The sequence below is a fragment of the Scyliorhinus torazame genome, chromosome 8, assembly GCF_047496885.1.
Source record: "Scyliorhinus torazame isolate Kashiwa2021f chromosome 8, sScyTor2.1, whole genome shotgun sequence".
Classification (NCBI taxonomy): domain Eukaryota; kingdom Metazoa; phylum Chordata; class Chondrichthyes; order Carcharhiniformes; family Scyliorhinidae; genus Scyliorhinus; species Scyliorhinus torazame.
In genome coordinates this window covers 55,936,434-55,962,053 of record NC_092714.1, presented here as the reverse complement: position 1 = coordinate 55,962,053, position 25,620 = coordinate 55,936,434, and the positions used below count along the sequence as shown (strand labels likewise).

At 42.5% G+C, this 25,620-nt stretch overlaps 1 protein-coding gene across 4 annotated transcripts in view; it reads left to right on the top strand.

Moving 5' to 3' along the window:
- The window catches only part of LOC140427854 (uncharacterized), a 48,297-nt gene extending 26,969 nt beyond the window's left edge, over nucleotides 1-21,328 (top strand). For 3 of the 4 annotated variants that reach the window (XM_072513643.1, XM_072513642.1, XM_072513644.1), the window contains 7 exons: nucleotides 116-183; nucleotides 2,294-2,398; nucleotides 4,723-4,813; nucleotides 6,694-8,180; nucleotides 18,099-18,159; nucleotides 19,630-19,702; nucleotides 20,403-21,328. In XM_072513643.1, the coding sequence (XP_072369744.1) occupies nucleotides 116-183; nucleotides 2,294-2,398; nucleotides 4,723-4,813; nucleotides 6,694-8,180; nucleotides 18,099-18,159; nucleotides 19,630-19,702; nucleotides 20,403-20,448 (1,931 nt within the window). In that variant the 3' untranslated portion in view covers nucleotides 20,449-21,328. The remainder of the gene's footprint in view (nucleotides 1-115; nucleotides 184-2,293; nucleotides 2,399-4,722; nucleotides 4,814-6,693; nucleotides 8,181-18,098; nucleotides 18,160-19,629; nucleotides 19,703-20,402) is intronic. The other variant, XM_072513645.1, reaches the window with a different exon arrangement.
- The last annotated feature ends 4,292 nt before the right edge of the window (nucleotides 21,329-25,620 follow it).

Genomic DNA, 25,620 nt, shown 5'->3' with positions numbered 1-25,620 from the left:
AAAATATGGCAGAAAATAAATAAATATATATATATATATATATATATATATATCAAAGTTATATTATCTTGTATGTGTTTAAAGTGAACTAAGAGTAACTTTTTTAAAATTAAAGGTCGAACAGATCCGATGTCTGATATTGAAATTTTAAAAGATGGAAAGTGCATTCAAAGTACATCCAAGGTACGGTGTGATCGATGGTGATATAAAGGTGTATGTATTAAACTGATTTCAAATGTTATGTGGACCAGATGCATAACATCAATGGTCCCAAGTTCATAAAGAATGGTCCTAAGTTCATAAAGAATTGAAGTGGGTTTCAAGCCATTGAAAACCAAATCACCCAATTCACTACCGTTGGCATTTATTTTCCTATTGTCATAAAATTTGTTTTCACAAGCAGCATGTTAGATGTTGTTTGAGAAACACACATTGGCCAAGATATTAGGACAAACCTCCTTGCCTTTTATTCTACATCTACCTGAGGGAACAGACAAGGCATCATTTTAAAGTTTAATCCAAAAGACATCCTTGCTAATAGTGTATGCCTCTCGCCATACAGCACTAAAATATCAGCCTGGAATAAAAATCTCTGCAGTAGAACTTGAGCTCACAGTGTCCATATACAACAAGAGCTTGACAACATTCGGACTTGAGCTGCTGTGTGGTGCAAATGTTACTTGCCACAAGTGCCAATAACGATCTCCATCAAAAGAGAATCTAACTCTCTTGCTGGGCATTCAGCGGCATTACCATTGTTGAATTCCCCATTATCAATATCTTGTAGGTTTCCATTGACCATAAACTGAACTGCAACAGCCATATAAATACTGTGGTTACGAGAACAGGTCAAAGGTTGGGAATTCTGTGGTGAGTAACTCGCCCCGGACTCCCCAAAGCCTGTCCACCTTCAAGCCAGGAGTGTGATTGAATACTGTCCACTTGCCTGGGTGAAGGCAGATCCAACAACATTAAAGAAGCTCAACACCATCCAGGGCAAAGCAGCCCAATTGACTGACCCCCTATCCATCTCCTTAAGCATTCGCTCTGCTGCCATTGTGCATCAGTGGTGGAGAGTGTGCACCATCCATAACATGCAATGTAGCAACGCACCAAGACTTCTTCAATGGCACTTTTCAAACCCACAATCTCTACCACCTAGAAGGGCAAAGGCAGCTGATGAACGGAATACCACAAGTTGCCCTTCAAATCAGGCATCATCGGAACTATATTACAGTTCCTTCACTGATGCGAGATTGAAATCCTGGAATTCCCACCACCTAACAGCACTGAGTACCTAAACCACATGGACTATAACAGTTCACAAAACTCTACCACTTTCTTGAGGGCAATTAGGTATGGGCAGTAAATGCTGGCCTAGCCAGCGACACGAACCCCCCCCCTTCCTCTAATAGATTAAAAATATCTTCTGTTTCGGAGGAGAGTGCGATACCATTGAACATCCCATACGTGATGCAAATTTGATGAGCATCTTTATTTGCTACCTTTATTCTGGCTTATATCGTGGTGGCTGGTAAATAGAAATGGACTGATTAGATGCAAGGAGAAACTTCAGAGAATAAATAAGGTATAACCTTGCAAAGCAGACTAACGATTCCCACCTTTGAACCCTGCTGGTCATGCCTGTATTGGCAAAGATGGCCCAATTATGATTTTCTTTGAAATCTCATAACTTGATCATTTGTGTAATGTTAATGTTGACAGCTCTTGTACAAACATTTGCCTGAACCAAAGTGGTATCTTTTGCAACAGTCCATTAAAATCTTTCTTAATTTTGCCTTAATTGCTTTGCTGTCACCTTTTTTGACAATGCTTGATTGAAGTATTTTGGATCAGGATGATATTTTAATCCTTTTGCATACTCGGCATGAATAACATGTAATACAATCTGAAAGAATCCCTACAGTGCAACGGCGGCCATTCGGCCCATTGAGTCTGCACCGACCCTTGGGAAGAGCTCCCTACCTAGGCCCACACCCCCACCCCATCTCTGTAACTCCACCTAACCTTGTGGACACTTGAGGAACAATTTAGCATGGTCAATCCACCAAACCTGCACATCTTTGGACTGTGGGAGGGAATCAGAGCACCCAGAGGAAACCCACGCAGACACAGGGAGAACGTGCAGATTCCACACACAATTGAACCCGAGTCCCTAGCACTGTGAGGCTTCAGTACTAACCACTGCCACTGTGCTGCCCAATCGTGATTTTTAAAAAAAAAATCTTATAACTTGAGCAATTATGTAATGTTGCATTTTTTTACCTACTAGCTGCAAACCTGTATCTCCTTGGGGAATATGAATGTGGGAGATAAATATAAGATAGATGTTGACATACTGACTACCAGCAATGGTAATCTTGAAAAGCAAGTCTTGGTGAGTATCGCACTTGTATGTATATTAAAATACAGTATTTTCATTGTTTGGGAAGTGATGAACTTTATGGAATTAACAATATTTATGCAAATAGAAAAATCAAAGTCGATATTTAAAATTTGACCATAAATATACAGAATATTGCTATTAAATCTGATTTAATTTTAGTAATTAAATTTGTCACAGCATTAGGATGCTTAGTCACACTTTAATGCTATGACTAAATCTTCAAACTTGATACTTGGTTTCAAGGATCACTAGTGATGTACTAATATTTTGTAAGCCATCAGATTCGTAGAACTCTACAACGCAAAGTCCATTTCAGCCCACTATGTCTGTGTTGCCTTTTTCAATGTGTAATTCGTTTGTACCATCCCCTGCCCTTGAAAAATGTTTTTTATTTCAATATTTATTCACTTCCCCTTCAAGCAGTCATTTATTCTGTAACCACCCCTCTTTATTGGCGGGCATTTCATGGCCAACACCTTACTTTAAAATAAAATCTTGTTCCATTGCTCTTTTGATGATGCACTTAAAATTGATGCTCTCTAGATTCTGACACAATAGTAGGTGCAGTGTTATCCAGCTTGTCATTTCAGAATCCTGCAGTTTTTAACATCTTTGTCAGATTTCCTCTTACCTATTTTTTGTTCGAATGAGAATAGCTCCAGGTTTCTCTAGTTTAATTTCCTCTTGCCCATTTTTTGTTCTAATGAGAATAGCTCCAGGTTTCTCTAGTTTAATTTCCTCTTGCCCATTTTTTGTTCTAATGAGAATAGCTCCAGGTTTCTCTTTTCTCTCTATAACTGAAGCCTTTTAGATTTAGGATTGTTCTAAGTAAATCTCCTTTGCATCCTACTCGCAGCCTTGATATCTTTTACATAGCAAGGTGGCCAAAAAGGAACACCATATTCTCACTCTGGCCTCAACACTGATTTACAATTACCCTGTTTATAAAATCTGGAATCCTATATGCTTTTTTAAAGTTTTATTAACCCAAGATTTGCTTCCATATACAGGTTGAAAATCCTATATCCAAAATGCTTGGAGTCAAGTGTGCATCAGATTTTGGAATTTTTCAGAATATACTGCGCATGTGCTGCGTGTGTCGGGAACTGTGCATGTGCAGAACATTGAGAACTGTGCATGTGTGGTGGGCGTGGGAAAAGTGTGGATTTCAGAAGTTTTCAGAATTTCGGATAAGGGATGCTCAACCTGTACTGTACCTGATTCACCTGAGGAAGGAGCTGTGCTCCAAAAGCTAGTGATTCCAAACAAACCTTTCGGACTTTGACCTGGTGTTGTAAGACTTCTTGCTGTGCTCACCCCAGTCCAACGCCAGCATCTCCACATCATGTCAATCTGTACTGATGCAGTTTTCTGGAGTTTGAAAGCATGTTTGTGTACTGATCCACCCTAACTGGAAAGATTTACCAAAATGATTTCCGGAATGAGGGATTACAGTCAACTGGATAGATTGGAGAAGCTAGTGTCGATCTCCTTAATGCAGGGAGGACTAGGAAGGAGCTTTAATAGAGGTGCTTAAAATCCTAAGGGTTTCGAGTGAATAATGCTAAACTGTTTTCAATGGATGAAAGGCCAATAACCAGATGACACCGCTTTAGTGTTTAGCAGATGAACCAGAATCAACATTTGTAAAACCTTATATGGAAGCAGAGCCTCTGAATGTGTCTAAGGGAGAGGTAGTTAGATTCTTAATAAACATGGAGGCAAAAGGTTATTGAGGGTAAGCAGGAGGTTTCAATAGGATCAACAGTGGAGCAGGCTTGAGGGGCCGAGTGGTCTACCCTTCCTAATTTGTATGTTCGTATGAATGCAGGCTGTGTGGAAGCTGATTCAATAGTAGCTTTCAATAGGGAAAAATCAGAAAAGAGAAAACATTTCCAAGATTATGGGAAAATAACTAGTGGGACCTGATTGCTCTTTGTAGAACCGCATTGACTCAATGGGCCAACTGGTGTAGCATTCTACAATGAAATCCTTCATATTAGCCATGCTGCCATGGAAAGGCATCGTTAAGAAATCGGTTTCTTATTCGTAGGGAATTTTGAGTGGAGAGCAGCTGCATGTTTTTCGCACATGTCCTAATAACTAGTTTCAAAACAATATTGGCGATGGTCCACCACAAAAGTATCTCGAGACGATTATTTTCCCAAGGGACACATATGACCTACGCTGTTAGGATAACTGGATCAAGGTATTGTTGGTTAGCCTAATATGCAGTGCAGTGTAAGTGCTTTTAAATAAAAAATATACAAAACATGTGTATTTTCTTGTCTTAACCATTAAATATCTTTTTAAAGGTGGAATGTGTAGGGAGGACCAAAGATAAACCAGTGATCATGTTTACTCCTATGTCGAAGGCAAAAGTTGGACTGTCACGTGTTTATCCTGGTATGGTTGTGTAGTAGTTATACCAATGCTGCCTAAGATTCTGTAACCACTCGAGCCATTAATTATTTTAATTATCAAAAATGTGATTACCATAAGACATAGGAGCAGAATTGTGGCATTCAACCCATCGGGTCTGCTCCACTATTCAATCATGGCTGATATGTTTCTCATCCCCATTCTCCTGCCTTTTCCCCAAAACTCCTGATCTCCTTGTTAATCAAGAACCTATCTATCTCAGTCTTAACGACACATCCCTTCAGTGTGAGCCTGTGCCCTTGGGTTCTAGTTTCTCTGACTAGTGAAAGCATATTCTCCACGTTCACTCTATCTAGGCCTCTCAGTATTCTGTAAGTTTCAAGGAGATCTCACCCATATCCTTCTAAACTCCATCGAGTACAGACCCAGAGTCCTCAACTGCTCCTCATATGACAAGTCCTTTTTTCCAAAGTTCATTCTTATGAACCTCCTCTGGACCCTAATCCAAGGTCAGTACATCGTTCCTTGGATGCGGGGGCCCAAAGCTGCTCAAAATATTTCAAATCGGGTCTGACCAGAGCCTTGTACAGTCCCAACAGTACATCCCTGCACTTTTATTCTAGCCCTCTCGTCATGAATGCTGATATTACATTTGCCTTCCTAACTGCCAATTGTTCCTGCATGTTAACTGTAAGAGAATTGTGAACTCGGACACCCGAGTCACTTCGTGCTTCTGATTTCCGAAGCCTTTTTTCCAAAATTCTTTCTATAATTTACTATCTATTATATTTGTTCTTTTCGGCATTGAATATTTTTGTCTTGATTCTTGTGCAAAAAGAAGCCTGTAGACATAAAATTACTTGGTGCTAGAGGTAACAGCTGTGCTGGTCACCTCTGTAAGTGTGACAAGACATCATCTGCAGTTATCTTGGCTAATGGGCCAGGGATAAGGTAATAGACTGTCATTCTATCATTGGCGCTGTGTGAGCTGTGACACTCCACTGCCTTGTCCAGCTTTTAATATACATTGTCAAAACCTGAAACCCCTCTCTCTCACTTTTTAAACACAACATTCAAGCGCAGCTTAATCCTAAAATATTTTCTGGGGGATTAAAGTTCATAAAATGTGACCGCTTCTTGGGACCTTTAAGCCTAGTTACATATAAGGTACACTGGGCAAAAACTGTAAACACGAAGAGGTTCAAAGGCTGTGAGGGATAGTAGATTTATTTTAGATTATTTCAGTATTATGCTGGCATTTTTGAAGCAGTATTGTATTTTTGTAAGCGAGCTAGTTTCCTGCTCTGAATCATCTGATCTTTTCCTAAAAGTAAATAATTTTTATTGTAATAGCACCTTTAATGTACGATGGTGCTTCACAGGAGAATTAATTTTGACGTGTAGTCACTTATGTATGCAAATGCAGCAGCCAATTTGGAAAAACAGGAATCCATCCATAAGTAAGCAGTCAGTCTGAAATTATCCATGGTTAAAATTTCTGGCCATTTTAAAGTACTTTACATCGTGAAATTTCAACACTGTTCCTCAGGTAACTTTTGTTTTGTCGGGGAAGATTATTATATCCATGGCAGCTTCTCATCAATTATCTATTCTATTCTAAATTCTATTCTATTCTATTCTTAGGTGGATTGGCCATGATAAATTGCCCTTCGTGTCCAAAATTGCCCTTAGTGTTGGGTGGGGTTACTGGGTTATGGGGATAGGGTGTAGGCGTTGACCTTGGGTAGGGTGCTCTTTCCAAGAGCCGGTGCAGACTCGATGGGCCGAATGGCCTCCTTCTGCACTGTAAATTCTATTCTATTCTATCAGCTGGTTTCTGATGGCGCCAAATGTGGTTTGTGCTTATTTTGATGTCTTATGTGTATAATTTCTTTATCTCTTAGACTGCAGTAATGACTTTCAGCCAACACTTTCTGAAGAATTAAATTATTTGTCAACATCGGAACGTGATGACAAAGAGGATTCAAATTCAATTTCTTCTGTGTCCTCTGACCTGTTGTTGGTGAACCCACTTTGTGAACTTGGTAGCAAAGAGCTTTCTTATCCAGTCAGGTTTGAAAAAGATAGAAGCAATGTTTTGGATTTGGGAGAAACTATTTCCGCTTGTATCAATGATGGTTCCGTGGAAAGCCATGATGATACATCTGGTTTAAGTGATACAACCCTTATTGATATCTACCCAAGTATGCTAGCTTCAATGAGCAACTTGCTTGACCGTAGCTACAGGACACGGGTTGCCTCGAGGTTAATAAAACACTATCGACGTCTCCAGTTGAATTCATGCAAATCAAAACTAAATACAACTCTAGATGAAATAAGAATGAAGGCCAAGATGAATGCCCAGACATTAAAGGAGATGAAGGGTCATCCTGTTGTTGAATTAAAGGCATGGGCTGGCACCAAACATATGAATAGAAAACTTTCTTCGCTGAAGAGATGCAAAATCGCAGAATGTAATCCTGACACAAGTTTGTCTACGATTGCTGCTGAAGATTTTATGGCTGCACAGGCAAATTCAAAATCATCTGAAATTGAAACTTTTGAGTTTAGAAATTCATACAGTGATGCAAATTACTCTCAGCCACTACTGCTAAGCCCTTGCAAGCCAAGAAGTCCAATACCAATTACAAATTGCTGCAACATGAAGAAAACTTTAGGTTGTGTAGTAACTTCTTTGAATGGACAATCTTTGCCCCAGCTGGATACTGTGATTGACTCCAGTTTCAAATGTTTGAGCACCAAACCCAATATGGCAAAGGAACAATCGCCATGCTCAAGAATCATTCTTAACCATGCAGCAAACGCAAAACAGTCTCCACTGAACAACAGTACAATGACTAAAGAGGATTCTGCAGTCGCAAATTTCAGCAGATCACCATTTAGAATGCATTTGTGCTCAGGTAACATTTCCTATACTGGCCAAAGAAGTAAATGGAGGCATTCATTTTCCTCTGAGAGTTCCATTCCAACCATGTTCCATTCTATAAAGAGCCCATTTAATACTCAAGAAAAAGAAATGGATACATTTGAATCCATGTATCATAATTTGGTTCATAATTCCTTCTCTCTTTCAACCGTGAAGCTTCCCAATATTTTGAATGTCTGTTCTGTCCCTGGTAAAACTATTACATCAATGACATCTGTTACAAACTCGCCTACCCAGCTATCAAGGAAACGGGCTGCCTGTATTGCCCAGTTGCGGGAAACTTCTCGATTACCATTAAAGAGGTTCCGCTCCTTCCCAGAGTCCTCCAGTTCAAGGCAAAGTAGTCAGAAAATGTTGCTGCTCAATACTGTATTACAAGAACAGAATTACGACTCTACACAAATGAGTGCTTTTCATTCCCCGAGACGCCAGCAGTCCAGAGAGGTGAGGTCCTAATTGTTTTTTAAACCCGCATGCTTAGTTTCATACAGATGAGTGTTAGCAGGATTTTAATAAAATAATCTACTGATATTTGAAACATCCATACTGTGCCCAACAAAGATTCATGACCCGTACATCGTGCCTAACAAACCTCATTTGAATTTTTTGAAGAATGGCTACGGTAATAACAGGAAAATATCTATAGATATTATTTATATGGGCTTTCAGAAGGCATTTAATAAAGTCCCACATAAAAGACTGTTAACTGAGGTTAAGCCCACGGAATTGAGAGAAAATTACTCTCGTAGCTGGGAAATTGGCTGAGTGGCAGAAAGAAGGTTAATGGATAGGTACTCAAATTGGCAGGACGTGACTAGTGGTGTCCCACAAGGATCTGTGATAGGATCTCAATTATTCACATTATTCATTAACGACTTAAATAATGGCATATAAAGTCACAGTCATATATCAAAATTTGCTGATGACTCGAAGTTTGGTGGCATTGTAGACTAGATGACAACATAAAATTACAAAGCGATATTGATAGACTAGGTGAAAAAGCAAGTGTGAGGTTATCCATTTTTTTTTTACCAGAAAAGGATAGATCAGGGTACTTTCTAGATGATATGAAGCTAAATTCAGTGGATGTCCAAAGAGACCTGGGAGTTCAGGTGCATAGATCTTTAAAATGGCACGAACAAGTGCAGAAAATAATCAAGAAGGCTAATGGAATGCTGGCCTTTCTGGCGGCACACTGGTACAATGGTTAGCACTGCTGCCTCACAGTGCCAGAGTCCTGGAGAGGGGGTGCAACATAGGTTCACCAGAATGATACATGGACTTTAGCGGTTAAGTTATGAGGAAAAATTACACCAATTAAGCCTGTTTTCTGTAGAATTTTGATTGTTAAGGGGTTAAGTCTTCAAGATCTTAACAGGAGAAAACAGGGTAGATAAAGATAAACTGTTTCCACTGGTTGGAGACGCTAGAACTAGGGGGCATAGTCTAAAGATTAGGCCATACCATTCAGGAGAGATGTTACAAAGCACTTCTGCACACAAAAGGTGGTAGAGGTTTGGAACTCTCCAACAAATGGCGATTGTCGCTATATCAGTAAATTTAAAATCTGAGATAGATACATTTTTGTTTTTAAAAAAAAGACATATGGTTTTGGGCCACAGATAAGCCATGGTCTCATTGAATGGCGGTGGAGCATGTTCAAGGGGCTGAATGGCCTACTCCCATTACTGTGTTCCTATTAAGACCATAAGACATAGGAGCAGAATTAGGCAACTCGGCCCATCAAGTCTGCTCCATCATTCAATCATGGCTGATATTTTTCTCATCTCCATTCTCCTGCCTTCTCCCCATAACCCCTGATTCCCTTATCAATCAAGAACCTATCTATCTCTGTCTTAAAGACGATCAGTGATTTGGCCTCCACAGCCTTTTGCGGCAAAGCGTTCCACAGATTTACCATCCTCTGGATGAAGAAATTCCTCCTCACCTCTGTTTTAAAGGATCGTCCCTTTAGTCTGAGATTGTGTCCTCTGCTTCTAGCTTTTCCTACAAGTGGAAACACCCTCTCCACATCCACTCTATCCAGGCCTTGCAGTATCCTGTAAGTTTCAATAAGATCCCCCTCCCCTCATCCTTCTAAACTCCAACGAGTGCAGACCCAGAGTCCTCAACCGTTCCTCAAAAGACAAATTCTTTATTCCAGGGATCATTCTTGTGGACCTTTCTGGACCCTTTCCAAGGCCAGCATATCCTTCCTTAGATATGGGGCCCACTGCTCACAATACTGTAATTAACAGTGGGGTTACAGATTTTCATTGTCACAAATTAGGGTTGTATCTGGAGTAGGTGATAAATATGATGAGGCTTCACTGAGGCAATTAAGAGTACTGCATCACAAATTACATTGGCTTAGTTCTGGGTAGTGATACCACAATACTAAATATGCACTTAATAACAAAACTAGCCACTGTCTGTAACTAAACCACAACTCAATTTGAAGATCATGTGAAATCATGAAATCTAAGTTGAGAATTAAGTTTATTTGCATTGAGCTTGAATAGATCTCTGCTCGGAGTTATAATCTGTTGTAGGGAATGTTTACATCTAATTTATTTTAGGTGTTCTGACTCTTTTTGTAAATTATAAGTATTTGTCTAGTTGAAGGGGTGGCCTGTTATAAGCTGTGTGTTCACTATATTTCTTTTCACACTTTCCTATTAGGCTTACTAAGGATACAATACACAAAGCTTTAAACAAACGTTCAGTTGTAGTATGGTATGTTGGAAAATGTTCACAAAATGAAGTACAAATTGTTGCAATCTGATTAGTCTTGCTTCCCTTACAACTTAAAGCCTCTGGTGCATCAGTTGTACAGGAAAAGCATGTTCTGCCATCAGTTTCCTCTTTGCATGGGTGTTTTTATTTTTTTTTAAAAATATGTTTTATTGAAAATTTTTCCCCAAACAATTTTTCCCCTCTTACAAAGCAAACGCAACAATAACAATACAGAATTTTTTAACAATACACAAGTAACAAAACCCCATTATCTTTAACCTAAACTAAACTAAACCCCCCTCCCCCCCTTCCCCCTGGGTTGCTGCTGCTGGTCATCTGTCTTCCCTCTAACGTTCCCCTAGGTAGTCAAGAAATGGCTGCCACCGCTTGGTGAACCCTTGAGCCGATCCTCTCAGGGCAAACTTTATCTGCTCCAGTTTATTGAACCCCGCCATATCATTTACCCAGGCCTCCAGTCCGGGGGGTTTCGCCTCCTTCCACATGAGTAGGATCCTGCGTCGGGCTACTAGGGACGCAAAGGCCACAACGTCGGCCTCTTTCGCCTCCTGCACTCCCGGCTCTTCCGCAACTCCAAATAGAGCTAACCCCCAGCCCGGTTTGACCCGGGCCTTCACCACCCGCGAAATCACTCCCGTCACTCCCTTCCAATACCCTTCCAGTGCCGGGCACGCCCAAAACATATGTGCGTGGTTTGCCGGGCTCCCGCCACACCTCCCACATTTGTCCTCCACTCCAAAGAACCTGCTCAATCTTGCTCCCGTTATGTGTGCTCTATGTAGCACCTTAAATTGAATCAGGCTAAGTTTGACGCATGAGGAAGAGGGATTTACCCTGCTTAGGGCATCAGCCCACATACCCTCCTCTATCTCCTCCCCTAGTTCTTCTTCCCACTTTCCTTTTAGTTCGCCCACCGACTCCTCCCCCTCTTCCCTCATCTCTCGGTAAATCTCTGACACCTTGCCCTCTCCGACCCACACCCCTGAAAGCACCCTGTCCTGTATCCCCTGTGTCGGGAGCAATGGAAATTCCCTCACCTGTTGTCTAGTAAACGCCCTCACCTGCATATATCTCAAGAAATTTCCCCGGGGCAACTTATACTTTTCCTCCAATGCTCCCAAGCTCGCAAAAGTCCCATCTATAAATAAATCTCCCACCCTCCTAATTCCCAACTGGTACGAGCTCTGAAATCCTCCATCCATTCTTCCTGGGGCGAACCTATGGTTGTTCCTGATTGGGGACCCCACCAGGGCTCCCCGCACCCCTCTCTGTCACCTCCACTGTCCCCAGATATTCAATGTTGCCGCCACCACCGGGTTCGTGGTAAACCTTTTAGGTGAGATCGGTAGCGGCGCCGTCACCAGCGCCTCTAAACTCGTCCCTTTACAGGACTTTCTCTCCAGTCTTTTCCACGCCGCTCCCTCACCCTCCATCATCCATTTACATATCATTGCCACATTGGCGGCCCAATAGTAATCGCCCAAGTTCGGTAGTGCCAATCCTCCTCTGTCCCTACTGCGCTGAAGGAACCCCCTCCTTACTCTCGGAACTTTCCCTGCCCACACGAAGCTCGTGATGCTCCTGTCTATTTTATTAAAAAAGGTCTTGGTGATTAGTATAGGGAGACATTGAAATACAAATAAGAACCTCGGGAGGACCATCATCTTAATTGCTTGCACCCTGCCTGCCAGCGATAGAGGCTGCATGTCCCACCTCTTGAAGTCCTCCTCCATTTGTTCTACCAACCGTGTCAGATTAAGTCTGTGCAAGGTTCCCCAGCTCCTAGCGATCTGAATCCCCAGGTATCGGAAGTTTCTTTCCACTTTCCTTAGAGGCAAGCCTTCTATCTCTCTACTCTGGTCCCCTGGATGTATCACAAATAATTCACTCTTCCCCATGTTTAGCCTATACCCCGAGAAATCCCCGAACCCCCTCAAAATTCGCATAACCTCTATCATCCCCCCCGCTGGGTCCGACACGTATAACAATAGGTCATCCGCGTATAACGAGACTCTGTGTTCTTCTCCCCCTCTAATCACCCCTCTCCATTTCCTGGAGTCTCTCAACGCCATGGCCAGAGGTTCAATTGCCAACGCGAACAACAATGGAGACAGCGGGCATCCCTGTCTTGTTCCCCTATATAGTCGGAAATACTCCGATCTATGTCGACCTGTAACTACGCTTGCCGTTGGAGCCCCATAAAGAAGTCTAACCCAGCTAATAAACCCGTTCCCAAACCTCCTTAACACTTCCCATAAATACTCCCACTCCACCCTATCAAATGCCTTCTCTGCGTCCATTGCCGCCACTATCTCTGCCTCCCCCTCCACTGGGGGCATCATTATCACCCCTAATAGTCGTCGCACGTTAACATTCAGTTGTCTCCCTTTTACGAACCCTGTCTGGTCTTCGTGCACCACCCCCGGGACACAGTCCTCTATCCTCGATGCCAGTACCTTTGCCAACAACTTGGCGTCCACGTTCAATAATGAAATGGGTCTATAGGACCCGCACTGCAACGGATCTTTATCCCTCTTCAAAATTAACGATATCGTCGCCTCCGACATCGTCGGGGGTAGAGTCCCCCCTTCCCTGGCCTCATTGAACGTCCTCACCATCAACGGGGCCAACAAGTCCACATATTTTCTGTAATATTCCACCGGGAACCCGTCTGGTCCCGAGGCCTTCCCTGCTTGCATGCTTCCCAGTCCCTTAATAACCTCGTCCACCCCAATCGGTGCCCCCAGGCCTACCACCCCCCGCTCCTCCACTTTCGGGAACCTCAATTGGTCCAGGAACTGCCGCATCCCCTCCTCTCCCTCTGGGGGTTGAGACCTATACAGTTCCTCATAGAAGGTCTTGAACACCTCATTTATCTTTCCTGCCCTTCGCACCGTGTCTCCCCTTTCGTCTCTAATTCCTCCTATCTCCCTCGCTGCTGCCCTCTTTCGCAATTGATGAGCCAACAGGCGACTAGCCTTTTCCCCATATTCATACCTCCTCCCCTGTGCCTTCCTCCACAGTACCTTCGCCTTTCTGGTGGTCAGAAGGTCAAATTCCGTCTGGAGTCGTCTCCTCTCCCTGTACAATTCCTCCTCCGGGGTCTCTGCAAATTCCCTATCCACCCTTAAAATCTCCCCCAGTAATCTTTCCCTTTCCTTGGCCTCTGTTTTCCTTTTGTGGGCCCCAATGGAGATTAGCTCTCCTCTGACCACCGCTTTTAGTGCTTCCCATACCACTCCCACAGGGACCTCGCCGTCGTCATTGACCTCCAGGTATCTCTCAATACACCCCCGCACTCTTGCACACACTCCCTCATCCGCCATCAGTCCCACATCTAATCGCCAGAGTGTTCTCTGCTCCCTTTCCTCTCCTAATTCCAGGTCCACCCAATGTGGGGCATGATCCGAAACCGCTATGGCTGAGTACTCAGCTTCTTCCACCCTAGAGAGCAACGACCTTCCCAAAACAAAAAAAATCTATCCAGGAGTACACTTTATGGACATGGGAGAAGAAGGAAAACTCCCTAGCCCTAGGTCTAAGAAATCGCCATGGATCCACTCCCCCCATTTGGTCCGTAAACCCCTTAAGTACCTTGGCCGCTGACGGCCTTCTTCCGGTCCTTGAGCTGGATCTATCTAGCCCCGGGTCCAGCACCGTATTGAAGTCCCCTCCTAAAATCAAGTTTCCTACCTCCAGGTCCGGTATACGCCCCAGCATCCGTCTCATAAATCCCGCATCGTCCCAGTTTGGGGCATACACATTAACCAACACGACCTCCATTCCCTCCAGCCTGCCACTCACCATTACATATCTACCTCCGCTATCTGCTACGATGTTCTTTGCTTCAAATGCTCCCCGTTTCCCCACCAAAATTGTCACCCCTCTATTCTTTGCGTCCAGTCCTGAGTGGAACACCTGTCCCACCCATCCTTTCCTTAACCTAACTTGGTCCGCCACCTTTAGGTGCGTCTCTTGGAGCATAACCACGTCTGCCCTTAGTCCTTTCAAATGCGCGAGCACTCGGGCCCTTTTTATCGGTCCGTTCAGGCCTCTCACGTTCCACGTGATCAGCCTCACTAGGGGGCTACCTGCCCCCCTCCCGTGTCGACTCGCCATTACCTTCTCTAGGCCAGTCCCATATCCCGCCTCCGCGCTCCCGCTCGCTCCCCCAGCGCCGCACACCATCCCCGCCCACCCACTCTTTAGCCATTTCCTTTTGGATTTCCGCAGCAGCAACCCAGTTGTCCCCCTCCCCCGCTAGATCTCTTTCTAGCATGATTGCTCCCCCCCATATTACTTCCGTAAGTCAGCTGACTTCAACTGACCCCAGCTACTCCTGCTCACTCCTCAACCCCCCCGTGTGGGGAACTCCCATCCGCCTTGCGCCTGTCTTCCCGCCTTATTCTTTCTGGCGCGGGAACATCCCTTTACCTGACCCGCCTCTTATGGCGCAGCTCCCTTTCCCCTCCCCCTCCCCCTCCCCATTCTCCAACTATGTCCAGTCTTTCCCCCCTCACCGGCGCCCACATTTCCCCAATGTCTCCTCCCTTCCCAATTTACTTCTCAATTAACTTCAACCATAACATTAACAATAACATTTCCTGCAGCATCAGTCCCTCAGTTCCGATCCAATTTCTCTTCTTTGATGAAGGTCCATGCTTCCTCCGCCGTCTCAAAATAATGGTGTCGCTCCTGATACGTGACCCATAGTCTTGCCGGCTGCAGCATCCCGAACTTCACCTTCCTTTTATGCAACACCTCTTTGGCTCGGTTGAAGCTCGCCCTCCTTCTCGCCACCTCCGCACTCCATCCTGGTATACCCGTACCACTGCATTCTCCCATCTGCTACTCCGCACCTTTTTAGCCCATCTCAGGACCTCTTCTCTATCCTTAAGGCGGTAAAATCGCACGATTATCGCCCTGGGTGGTTCTCCCGCTTTTGGTCTTCTCGCCGGAATCCGATTTGCCCACTCCACCTCCAAGGGGCCCGTAGGGGCCTCAGCACCCATCAGTGAGCTCAGCATCGTACTTGCGTACGCCCCACAGTCCACTCCTTCCACACCCTCAGGGAGACCCAGTATCCGAAGGTTCTTCCTTCGCGCTCCGTTTTCTAGGGCCTCGATCCTTTCAGTACACTTTTTATGAAGTGCCTCGTGCGTCTGTGTCTTAACCGCCAGGCCCAGGATCTCGTCCTCAATATCTGTCACCTTCTGCTCCACCACGCGGAGCTCTGTCTCCTGGGTCTTTAGTGTCTCCTTGAGCAATTGCCTGTAGCATCGGGGTCAGCACCTCCCTCTTCAGCAGCCCCATGCACCGTCTCACAATTTCATCCTGCTCAGGCCCCCGCATGGGTGTTTTTATTAACTGCATGTGTTGTTTGTAATGGAAATAATCACGGATCATGATTAATCATTGCACTCACGTCACACAGGTCCCAGGTTCGATCCCAGCTCTGGGTCACTGTCAATGTGGAGTTCTCCCAGTGTTTGTGTGGGTTTCGCCCCCGCAACCCAAAAATATGGAGGGTAGGTGGATTGGCCATATCTTTTCATTAAACAGTAAAAAAATATATACAAGACCAAACGGTACAAACACTAATTTTATGTTGGAGAAACATGGTACCCTCCCCTCAGTACCAACGTATGGGGCGGGGAGTAGGATACTCTGATTATTAAAACAGTGCACAACACAGTTGTACTAAAAAACAAACGGTACACGCACTAAACTTTGCGCTGGAGAGACCAGGTACCCTCGCCTCACTACTAACAGTAGGGAAAGGAAGGGGCGGAGAAGGGAAAAGAGCGTGGTGGGGAGGGAGGGAGTCGGGGTGTTGGTGAGGGGGGGGGGGCAATAGGACACTGCGTGAACTATCTACGGAGGCAGAAAAACAAAAACACCTTGAATTATGATGTGCCAGATTCCAGGATGGACCATGCTATATTGCCCTTTAATTGGAAAAAATGAATTAGGCACTCTTTTAAAAAAATTAAAAAAATTTTAATTAAAAAAAAATGTTAAATGATTAATTTGTGACCTTTAATTTGGACTAGCTAATAAACGTTGTCCTTTTTAAGTGGAACGTTGATTTGTCTAAATGTCTCCATTACTGTATCTAAATAGATTTTGTTGACTAATAAGGATTAAAAAATGCAGGGGTTTGTAGAGACTTAGATGGGACAGGACTAACGTACAAATGTGAGAATTAGGAGCATGAGTAGGCCTTTAGTGGTTAAGACAATTAAAAATGTTAGAATAAGTGTTCGGAAAGTTATCTAAAGAACCTTGAAATTCCTGACCAGATACAGACCACTCCGAGTACAAGTTGTGTTGTCACAATTTTCAGAAAATTTATTAAATTAATTTTAATAAGTACAAAGTTATAATACTCACAAAATGGCAGCGAATCTGTACACTGGCTCTCAACTTTGACTGTACTCTCTTGCCTATCTATCTTTCTTCATGTTGTGTTGTGCATGCCTAACCACTGCAGGTTGTTGCTTATTAATCCTTGCAGTAGTATCCTTTAGTTCCAATTGGCCCGAACAACACACATCATTCCATGATTGGTTAAATGATGCATGGTCAGATTGGTTGCTTAAAGGGGATGGTCATCTACTGATATCATTCCTTGTTGTCTCCTGACTGGCCCTATAAGATGTCAATTACTCATTGCACTATCCCTCATTATAGTCCTTGCCATTTCATTAAATTTTTCAATTTTCTTCCAAGATAATGAGGGCCTTAGGATAGGTTTGATGTCTGCTTATTTGCATAAGCAAGCCTGTGATATCTGATAACAACTGGATTCATCGGTCTACATGTCTAATTGATCTATCGGTATTGCACATTGCACATCCTGTATAACTCATTAAAACAGGCACTTATCAGTGTGTTTTGGCTAAAAGGACTGTTTTGCCATTGCATTATTTTGTTATATCTAACAGTGCTTCGTATGTTAATTAAAAATACAGTGATGCATAGCCTTACTGAAATTAAACAGACTATATAAAATATATATGAAATCGGTGCTTAAAAATGATTGGTGTGGTAAAGTTAAGGCAGCAAGATTCGCATGTAAAAATATAACATGCATTCCTCAGTAATAAAGGTCATGAGAACTACTCAGCTGCAAAGGCTAATTGCAGAAGTCAAATATGAAGAAAAGATGTGGCTGCTTTTGTAACATCACAAGTTAAGCTACATAAAGCCATAGGCTAGATGTTTTAACACCTGTTTTTCTTTGCACACTAGGCTTTTGAATATAGGGAATACAAACTGATGAGTTTTGATTGTTAGGGTGCTTGATAGTCTCAGACCAGAACTGTTTGATCCATCTTGCATCACTGGCTTGAGGCCATGTGGTCTTTCTTACTTGTAAAGTGACTGAGATGCTAATGTCCACAATTCAGCATGATATCATGCTGGATTAATATACTTGGATTACTAAACTTGAACTTTTCCTCTGTGGAGCGGGGCTAACTGGATTCTCTTCAAATGAAGCAGCGCATGCTCAATGGGCCAAATGGCCACCACCTGTGCTATTATATGCAAATCAGCCCATTTTGACTTCTATTTATAATTTTTTTCTTTTAAAATTTTTTACAGGCTATTACTTTGGGCCCATATATTAAATGGGAAGATAATGCTAGGTTGTACTCCAGTTGTGGTATGTATTTAAAATATATCATCTACCTATTTGTACTTGGTTACAGTCAACCTAATGGAATTGTTTTGCACTTGTTTGAACCCCTAGTTGAAGGTAAACAGATGGTGACTCGATATGAAATGAAATGAAAATTGCTTATTGTCACAAGTAGGCTTCAAATAAAGTTACTGTGGAAAGCCCCTAGTTGCCACATTCCGGCGCCTGTTCGGGGAGGCTGGTACGGGAATTCAGAAATGTTGATGTTTCAGAAATTTTGCATTGAAAATTTCTAATATATTTCTGTGAAGTGGAAGATGCTTTGTGGCAAACATTTAAGATATAACCACATCCCTGTCACCACTCCAGCTATGAAACCTTGACTATAAAATGCAAAATATCTCAGAAGTCATCTTTCAGTACACAGTACTGTTGGATATTACTTGCAGCAACAGTGCAAAATAGTTTTGACTTTGCAGTAATGCAAAACGGCTTAGAAAATGGACCATGGCGTGCCATATTATGAGGTTCCAATATACCTGGCAGCAGTAGTACATCTTGGCTGTATAGGGCACCTGTAGTAATCAATGATGCCTGCCTGAAACTAACCTTAGGCCAAACATTTGCATCTGTAATGGACCTGTTTTCTTTTTAAATTTGTTTGCCTGACTACAACTTGCATGGTGGTCTCATTTATCTCAATTGCACAGCAGTTGACCAGTGATCCTTTAAAGGGACAACCAGAAAACTACTAACCAGAATATAACCTTCCAGTTTCTGTTTTGAACCTCTGTGCTGACATGAGGAGGCATGCTCCTTCCAGCTCTACCTTTAAAGCCCAGGCTGCAGCCGGTCTCAGCTGAGACCCTTAACCAGGGTCCAAGCTGACCGCATTTGCTCCACTTCCGTATCCAGTGAGCTGTCTCTGAGACTGACTGCTATCACTTGGTGATACTGTCACAGTGGTGCTGCGGTTCTTTCATTCCCCGCTTTACTCGCTTGTGCCCTGAATTCTCTCAATGCAATTTTTAAACTCTGGGGTGCAAATTTAGCATTAAGCCCTGAAAAGACTTCAAGGTGAAGGAAAGTACCTCTTACAGGGATCTCGTGTCTTTGCTTTTGCTTTGGTGTCCAGTTGATTTTTGACTTGAGCATCAAAATTAATTCACATTGCTACAGTACTATTGGTGCCTTCTAGTTTAAATGTCTTCAAACTATTTTTATTTCATTTCATATGATTTTGCATCTTGAAAACTCTGAAGAGAAAATACATTGGCTGGTTTTTAAATTGTAACAGTTGGTTAAGCATATGGTTAACCAAGTATTAGATTTTTCTGCCGGTCAGATTAGTTTGAGATGAAGACCACTCTCCATTCTATTCCATATTCATTAGCTCTGCTGTGGTAAAATCAATCCTGCTGGTTAAATTTTATTTTTCTGCATTTGTTTCTGATGCAACTTGAGCGATGTTAAATTTAATTTGCTTATTTTTAGGAACTGCTTTGCCTGTCATAAATAGATCAGGGAACACTGTGAGCTTATGTTTATCACCCAGATTTCGAAACAGGTATGTGGTGAAGTATTTATTGCATTGTTCAATTAAACTATAAACTAGCCCTATTATGTAAACCTCCTTCAGTTTTTTGTGATTCTCGAAGAAATGATGCAGCACTGCAGCATAACTGGGTGTTCACATTTTAAAAAAATGTTATTGTGAAAACTTCATTTTACCACCAGATGTGAAATTTTTAAACAAAAATATATTTCCCTCAGTAATATGTTCCATCTGAAGTTCAAAATTATATTCAATAAGTTTCCTAGCTATGCATTTCCAACCTATACTTCAGTAAAGAAATTATGATGATTCGCATGTTGGTCTTCTGAAGAATGTACACATGAGTGTGAAGGTGAAAAGTGAGCATTGAGGTTTTAAAGTACTGCAGGCAATTTTATAAGTAAAATATTTTTCAATTCCTTTCCACCTATTGAATTATGAAATGGGGAACAGCATACTGAACTACAATACACGTAATTTATTTCATATGATCTGCCATTTGGCTCTCAATATTGGTTTCTGCTTAATACAGTACATCCCTTAGTACAAAACTGACTGAAGAAATAATTTGAATAAGTATGTTAATAAAGTGGGATTTTAATGCTTTAAAAATTGACTCAATTAAGAGTAGAATAAACAGTTACTAGCTGGAATGTTGTAATTCCATAATTAGTGGGAAAAACTTTTGTTTTTGTTTGTTTCCTCTTAACAGAGTGTCTAGAAAACTGGACTATAGCAAACTAAACACCCCAGTGTGAACTACCCTGACTTCATTAAGCAACTATGATGTGCACCACAAGCCTGCTTTTGATTGATTCTGACGTTAATCCTTTTAATGACAATGTTTTTCAATATTATAAACGCTTTGAATGTTGAATGCCCTGATATTTAGTGTGTTTTCCGCTGTACTCTTCCTTTCCCGCAAGTGTGATTCTGTGCATCTTGAACCACAGGAGATTATCTGATCAGCTCTCACAAAAGACTACCAGTAGTTGGTACCTGCACCTCTGAAGGAACGTTATCTGAATGCTGGTCATTGCAATATTTTTAATCCTAAACCAAATGTAAGCCATATTACCATCAAGCCTTTATAGCAGAATTTGAGTGGGAAATTATTTACTTTTTCACTTTTTGTTCGTTCTAATAGTCCATATTTATGACTATTTTAGTCCTCCTTATTAATCGTCACTATATTATGATACAAATAGCTAAAATAATCTCCCTTTTATGGTCTTTTGATAAATTTTTATCGCTGATTTTTATGTATTGTGCTGAATTTTATGCAATACTTTCTTGTCATTTGTAGATGGTTGTTAAGACTCATCTGGAGTCTTAATTGGTCTGAACGAAACTGTGGTATTCACGTCTTAGGTTTGCCATCAATTTGTATGGACTAATATTTCCATGTACGTGTCTAAAATATGATTTGTAATTTCTTGCTAGTGTCACTAAACCTCAGCTTTTTGTACTGAATTGTGCCTGTATCACGAGAAAATGCTGACGGTGCATTAATTCTTATTCTTGTCTTGGCATTGGCTATCATAAATAGTAGTGAGCATGTATTTGTTTTATGTTACGATTTCTGTGCTTCATTTATTTCTTGTGAAGTAAATTTGAAATAAATATGAAATTTCTAAATTGCTTGTAAGGACGAATGAGGCTATGAGCCCTGACAACATGTTGGCTGCATAACTGAAGACTTGTGCTCTAAGGCTAGCCATGTCCCTAGCAGCTTTTCCATTGCAGCTACAAAATCGGCATCTGCCTAACAATATGGAAAATTTCCGAAGTATGATTGGCCCGCAAAAAGCAAGATAAATCCAATCTAGCCAATCACTGCCCCATCAGGCTGTTCAGACATCAGCAAAGTGCTAGCATGTATGGCTGATGGTGCTAGCAAGTGACATTTACTCACTAATATAGATGCTCAGTTTGTGTTCTGCCAAAGCCACTAGGCTCCAGACCTCTGTTATTGCCTTGTCCACAGATGGACAAAAGTGTTGAATTTCAAATGTGATGTGAGAGTTACTGCCCTTGCCATCAAGGCAGCTTTTGATGGAGTGTGGCATCAAAGAACCCCAGAAAAATTGAAGTTGATGTGAATTGGGGGTAAACTCTCGACTAGTTAGGAGCCCTATGTGACAAAGGAAGATGGTTGTGATTGGTGGAGGCAAATCATTTCTGCCCCTTTACATCGTTGCAGGAGTTCCTTTGGGAAGTTCCAGGTCCATTCAGCTTTAGTTGCTTTATCAATGACATTCTCACCATCATAAAGTCAGAAGTGGGAATATTTGCTGATGAATGCAGTTTTTAATACCATTTACAAGTCCTCATACTGAAGCAGTCTGCCTGGCTGAGTGCTGCACCGAACAACCCATCCAGGGCAAAACAACCCACTTGACTGGCGCACTATTCACCACCTTAAACATTCACACCCTGCAGCACGCTGGCAATACCATACAAGTGATACTGCAGTAGCTCACCAAACAGCTTCCACACTTGTAACCTGTGCTACCTAGAAGGCTGAGGGCAGTAGAATGCATGGGAATTCTGCCACCTGCAGGTGTCCCTCTAAGTAATAAACCATTCTGACTTGGAACTAGGAGAATAACAGTTCTCTACCAGCCTGTTCCTGCTACACACAACTGCCCCAAACATCAAGATCCACATTGAGCCCTTGAACAATGTGGATCGTTACCCATACCTCGGGAGCCTCCTCTCATGCGAACAGACATTGACAATGAAATCCAACATTGACTCCAATGTGCCAGTTCAGTCTTTGGGCGCCTGAGGAACAGAATATTCAAAGACCGAGACCTCAAACCCAGCAGCAAGCTCATGGTCCGCGTCCTGTATGCGTCAGAAACATGGACAAGATACACCAGACACCTCAAATCTTGGAGACATATCATCAACGCCTCTGCAAATCCATTAGCAGAATATGCGTACCAATGTAAGCGTCCTCTCCCAGGACAACATTCCCCCCCCCCATATGAGGCACTGATCATGCCACATTGCCAGTATGTCTAAAAGCAAATTACTGCGGATGCTGGAATTTGAAACGAAAGAGAAAATGCTGGAAAATCTCAACAAGTCTGGCAGCATCTGTAGGGAGAGAAAAGAGCTAACGTTTCGTGTCCGATGACTTAGCTTTGACAAAGAGTCATCGGACTTGAAGCGTTAGCTCTTTTCTCTCCCTACAGATGCTGCCAAACTTGCTGAGATTTTCCAGCATTTTCTCTTTCGTTGACAGTATGTCTGACAGACTCCCAAAGCAAGTGTTCTAATCTGAGCTCTGCAATGGCAAACGATAACTAGGAGGGCAGAGGAAACGCTACAAGGACACTCTGAAAGCTTCCCTAAATGAATGCAACAACCTCACCAAAATCTCTTGCCTTAGAATGCACAAACTGGCGAAAAGGCATCTGCAAAGGTGCCAATCACCTCAAGCATAATAGGATGGAGCACACTAAGGCCAAGCTTAAACAGCGTAAGGGGAGCGCAGAATCCAGAGCACCCCACCCACCCACCTGTAAAACTTTTGGCAGAGTGCAGATCCTGGATTGGACTATTCGGCCACAGCAGAGCCCACCTTCCCAGAATAGAGGCAAGTCATCCTGGATGCTACAAAAAACTCATGATCACCTCCAGGGCAATGAGGGAATGGAAATAAATGTTGGCCTTTGCCCATATTCTATGAACAAATTTATATAAATGTAATTGTGTGCTTCAAACATTCAGGTGGTTAAACGAATGTCTCCAGCATGGTCACTTCATGAGACTGGAAAATGTTACAGCTAAACATTAAAAAGCAAAGGGAAGAAATAAAATGCATATTACGAAAAGTTTTTTAAAAAAGGTAAATATGGGAAGGTTGAAAGGAAAGCTTGCAAAAAGATAAAAGTAGAGTCTCCTATCTCAGAAAGCTGGTATAAGGTAGGTTAATACAAAAGTCACCACCCCAAACACAAACCAACAATTGCATTTTAACCTCAACCCATATCCTAAAAACAATCTATCCCACATTATTAGAGAGATGGTAGGCACTAGTTAAGGTCAGATGTTAAAGCCAAAGGGCTGAAAGCACTAGAGAACTCTAGTTGACTTTCATGGAATTGTGAAAATCCAATGAAGGAAACTCTGTGTGACAGAGAATTCAAGTGACAAAACAGGAAATTTGGGATTGTGAAAATAGGAATTCCGCAAAAAGGTAGCTCTGCATTTGTCTCCAACATAGCAAAAACTAATTTGTGTATTTGCTTAGTATACTGCATTTGTTGCTTGTGTTGCTGGTATGAAATTATCAAAGTGTGCTGATTCAAGATGCCAGAGACAAGCACTACACATCACATTGCTTGAAGCTTTTCTCCACTTATGCTTGATGGGTTTGAATAAATCCTATTAAGTTGGCTAATGAAATTGCCTGAGTTTTGGACGGGTTCGAATCCCAGCCCTTGGTCACTGTCGATGTGGAGTTTGCACATTCTCCTCATGTCTGTTGTGTTTCACCCCCACAACCCAAAGATGTGCAGTGTAGGTGGATTTGCCACGCTAAATTGCCCCTTAAGTGGAAAAAAATAATTGGGTACTCTAAAAAAAAAAATTTTTTTTTAAAAGGTTTGGATATTTGTGCTAGTAGCATTTTTAAAAAAGATTGAGGAATAAATTTACATTTAAGCTCTTCCATGTACTTTGCTAATGGGGTTCTCAGCACTGGAACAGTATCCCTCCCCGTGAAGTCCTGCAAATTGACGGTTGGTTTTTAGAATCATAGAATTTACAGTGCAGAAGAGGCCAGTCGACCCATCGAGTCTGCATCGGCCCCTGGAAAGAACACTCTACCCAAGCCCACACCTCCACCCTATCCCCACCCCATTGTTTTGAACACTCAAGGCAATTTAGCATAGCTAATCCACCTAACCTGCACATTTGGACTGGGAGGAAACCAGAGCACCCGGAGGAAACCCATGTAGACACGGGGAGAAGGTGCAGACTCCACGCAGACAGTGACCCAAGCTGAGAATTGAGCCTGGGACCCTGAAGTGGTGAAACAACGGTGCTAACCATTGTGCTACCACGCTGCCCACCTTCGTTTGATAGTAGCACTCTTGCCTGTGGGTTTAAGTCCCACTATAGAATGTGAATATAAAATCTGGACTGACACTTGCGTGCAGTACACTGTTGGTTGTTTTTGGATGAAGCATTGAACTGAGAAGCTGCCTACCTTGGGTGAAGCATGGGAAAGAAGTTGAAGAAAAACTCACTAATAGGTGTCTCAACTTCATCCTCCGATGTTTCGACATAAGTGCAGGTATGTCACCAATCTTTCCTTTCTATGCACAGATAACGCTTCATTCACACTTCTTTTGTCCAACAGAAATCTTTGGATCTTCAGGTGATGTCCCGGATGACTGAAGAATAGCCAATGTTGTTCCTTTGTTCAAGAAGGGTAGCAGGGATAATCCAGAGAGCTACAGGCCTTACGTCAGTGGTAGGGAAATTACTGGAGAGAATCCTTCGAGACAGGATCTACTCCCATTTGGAAGCAAGTGGACGTATTTGCAAGAGGCAGCACGGTTTTTGTGAAGGAGAGGTCGTGTCTAACTAACTTGACAGTTTTTTGAGGAGGTCACAAAGATGATTGATGCAGGTAGGGCAGTGGATGTTGTCTACATGGACTTCAGTAAGGCCTTTGACAAAGTCCCTCATGGCAGACTGGTACAAAAGGTGAAGTCACACGGGATCAGAGGTGAGCTGGCAAGATGGATACAGAACTGGCTAGGTCATAGAAGGCAGAGAGTAGCAATGCAAGGGTGCTTTTCTGATTTGGAGGGCTGTGACCTAGTGGTGTTCCACAGGGATCAGTGCTGGGACCTTTGCTGTTCTTAGTAATAATAAATGATTTGGAGGAAAATGTAACTGGTCTGATT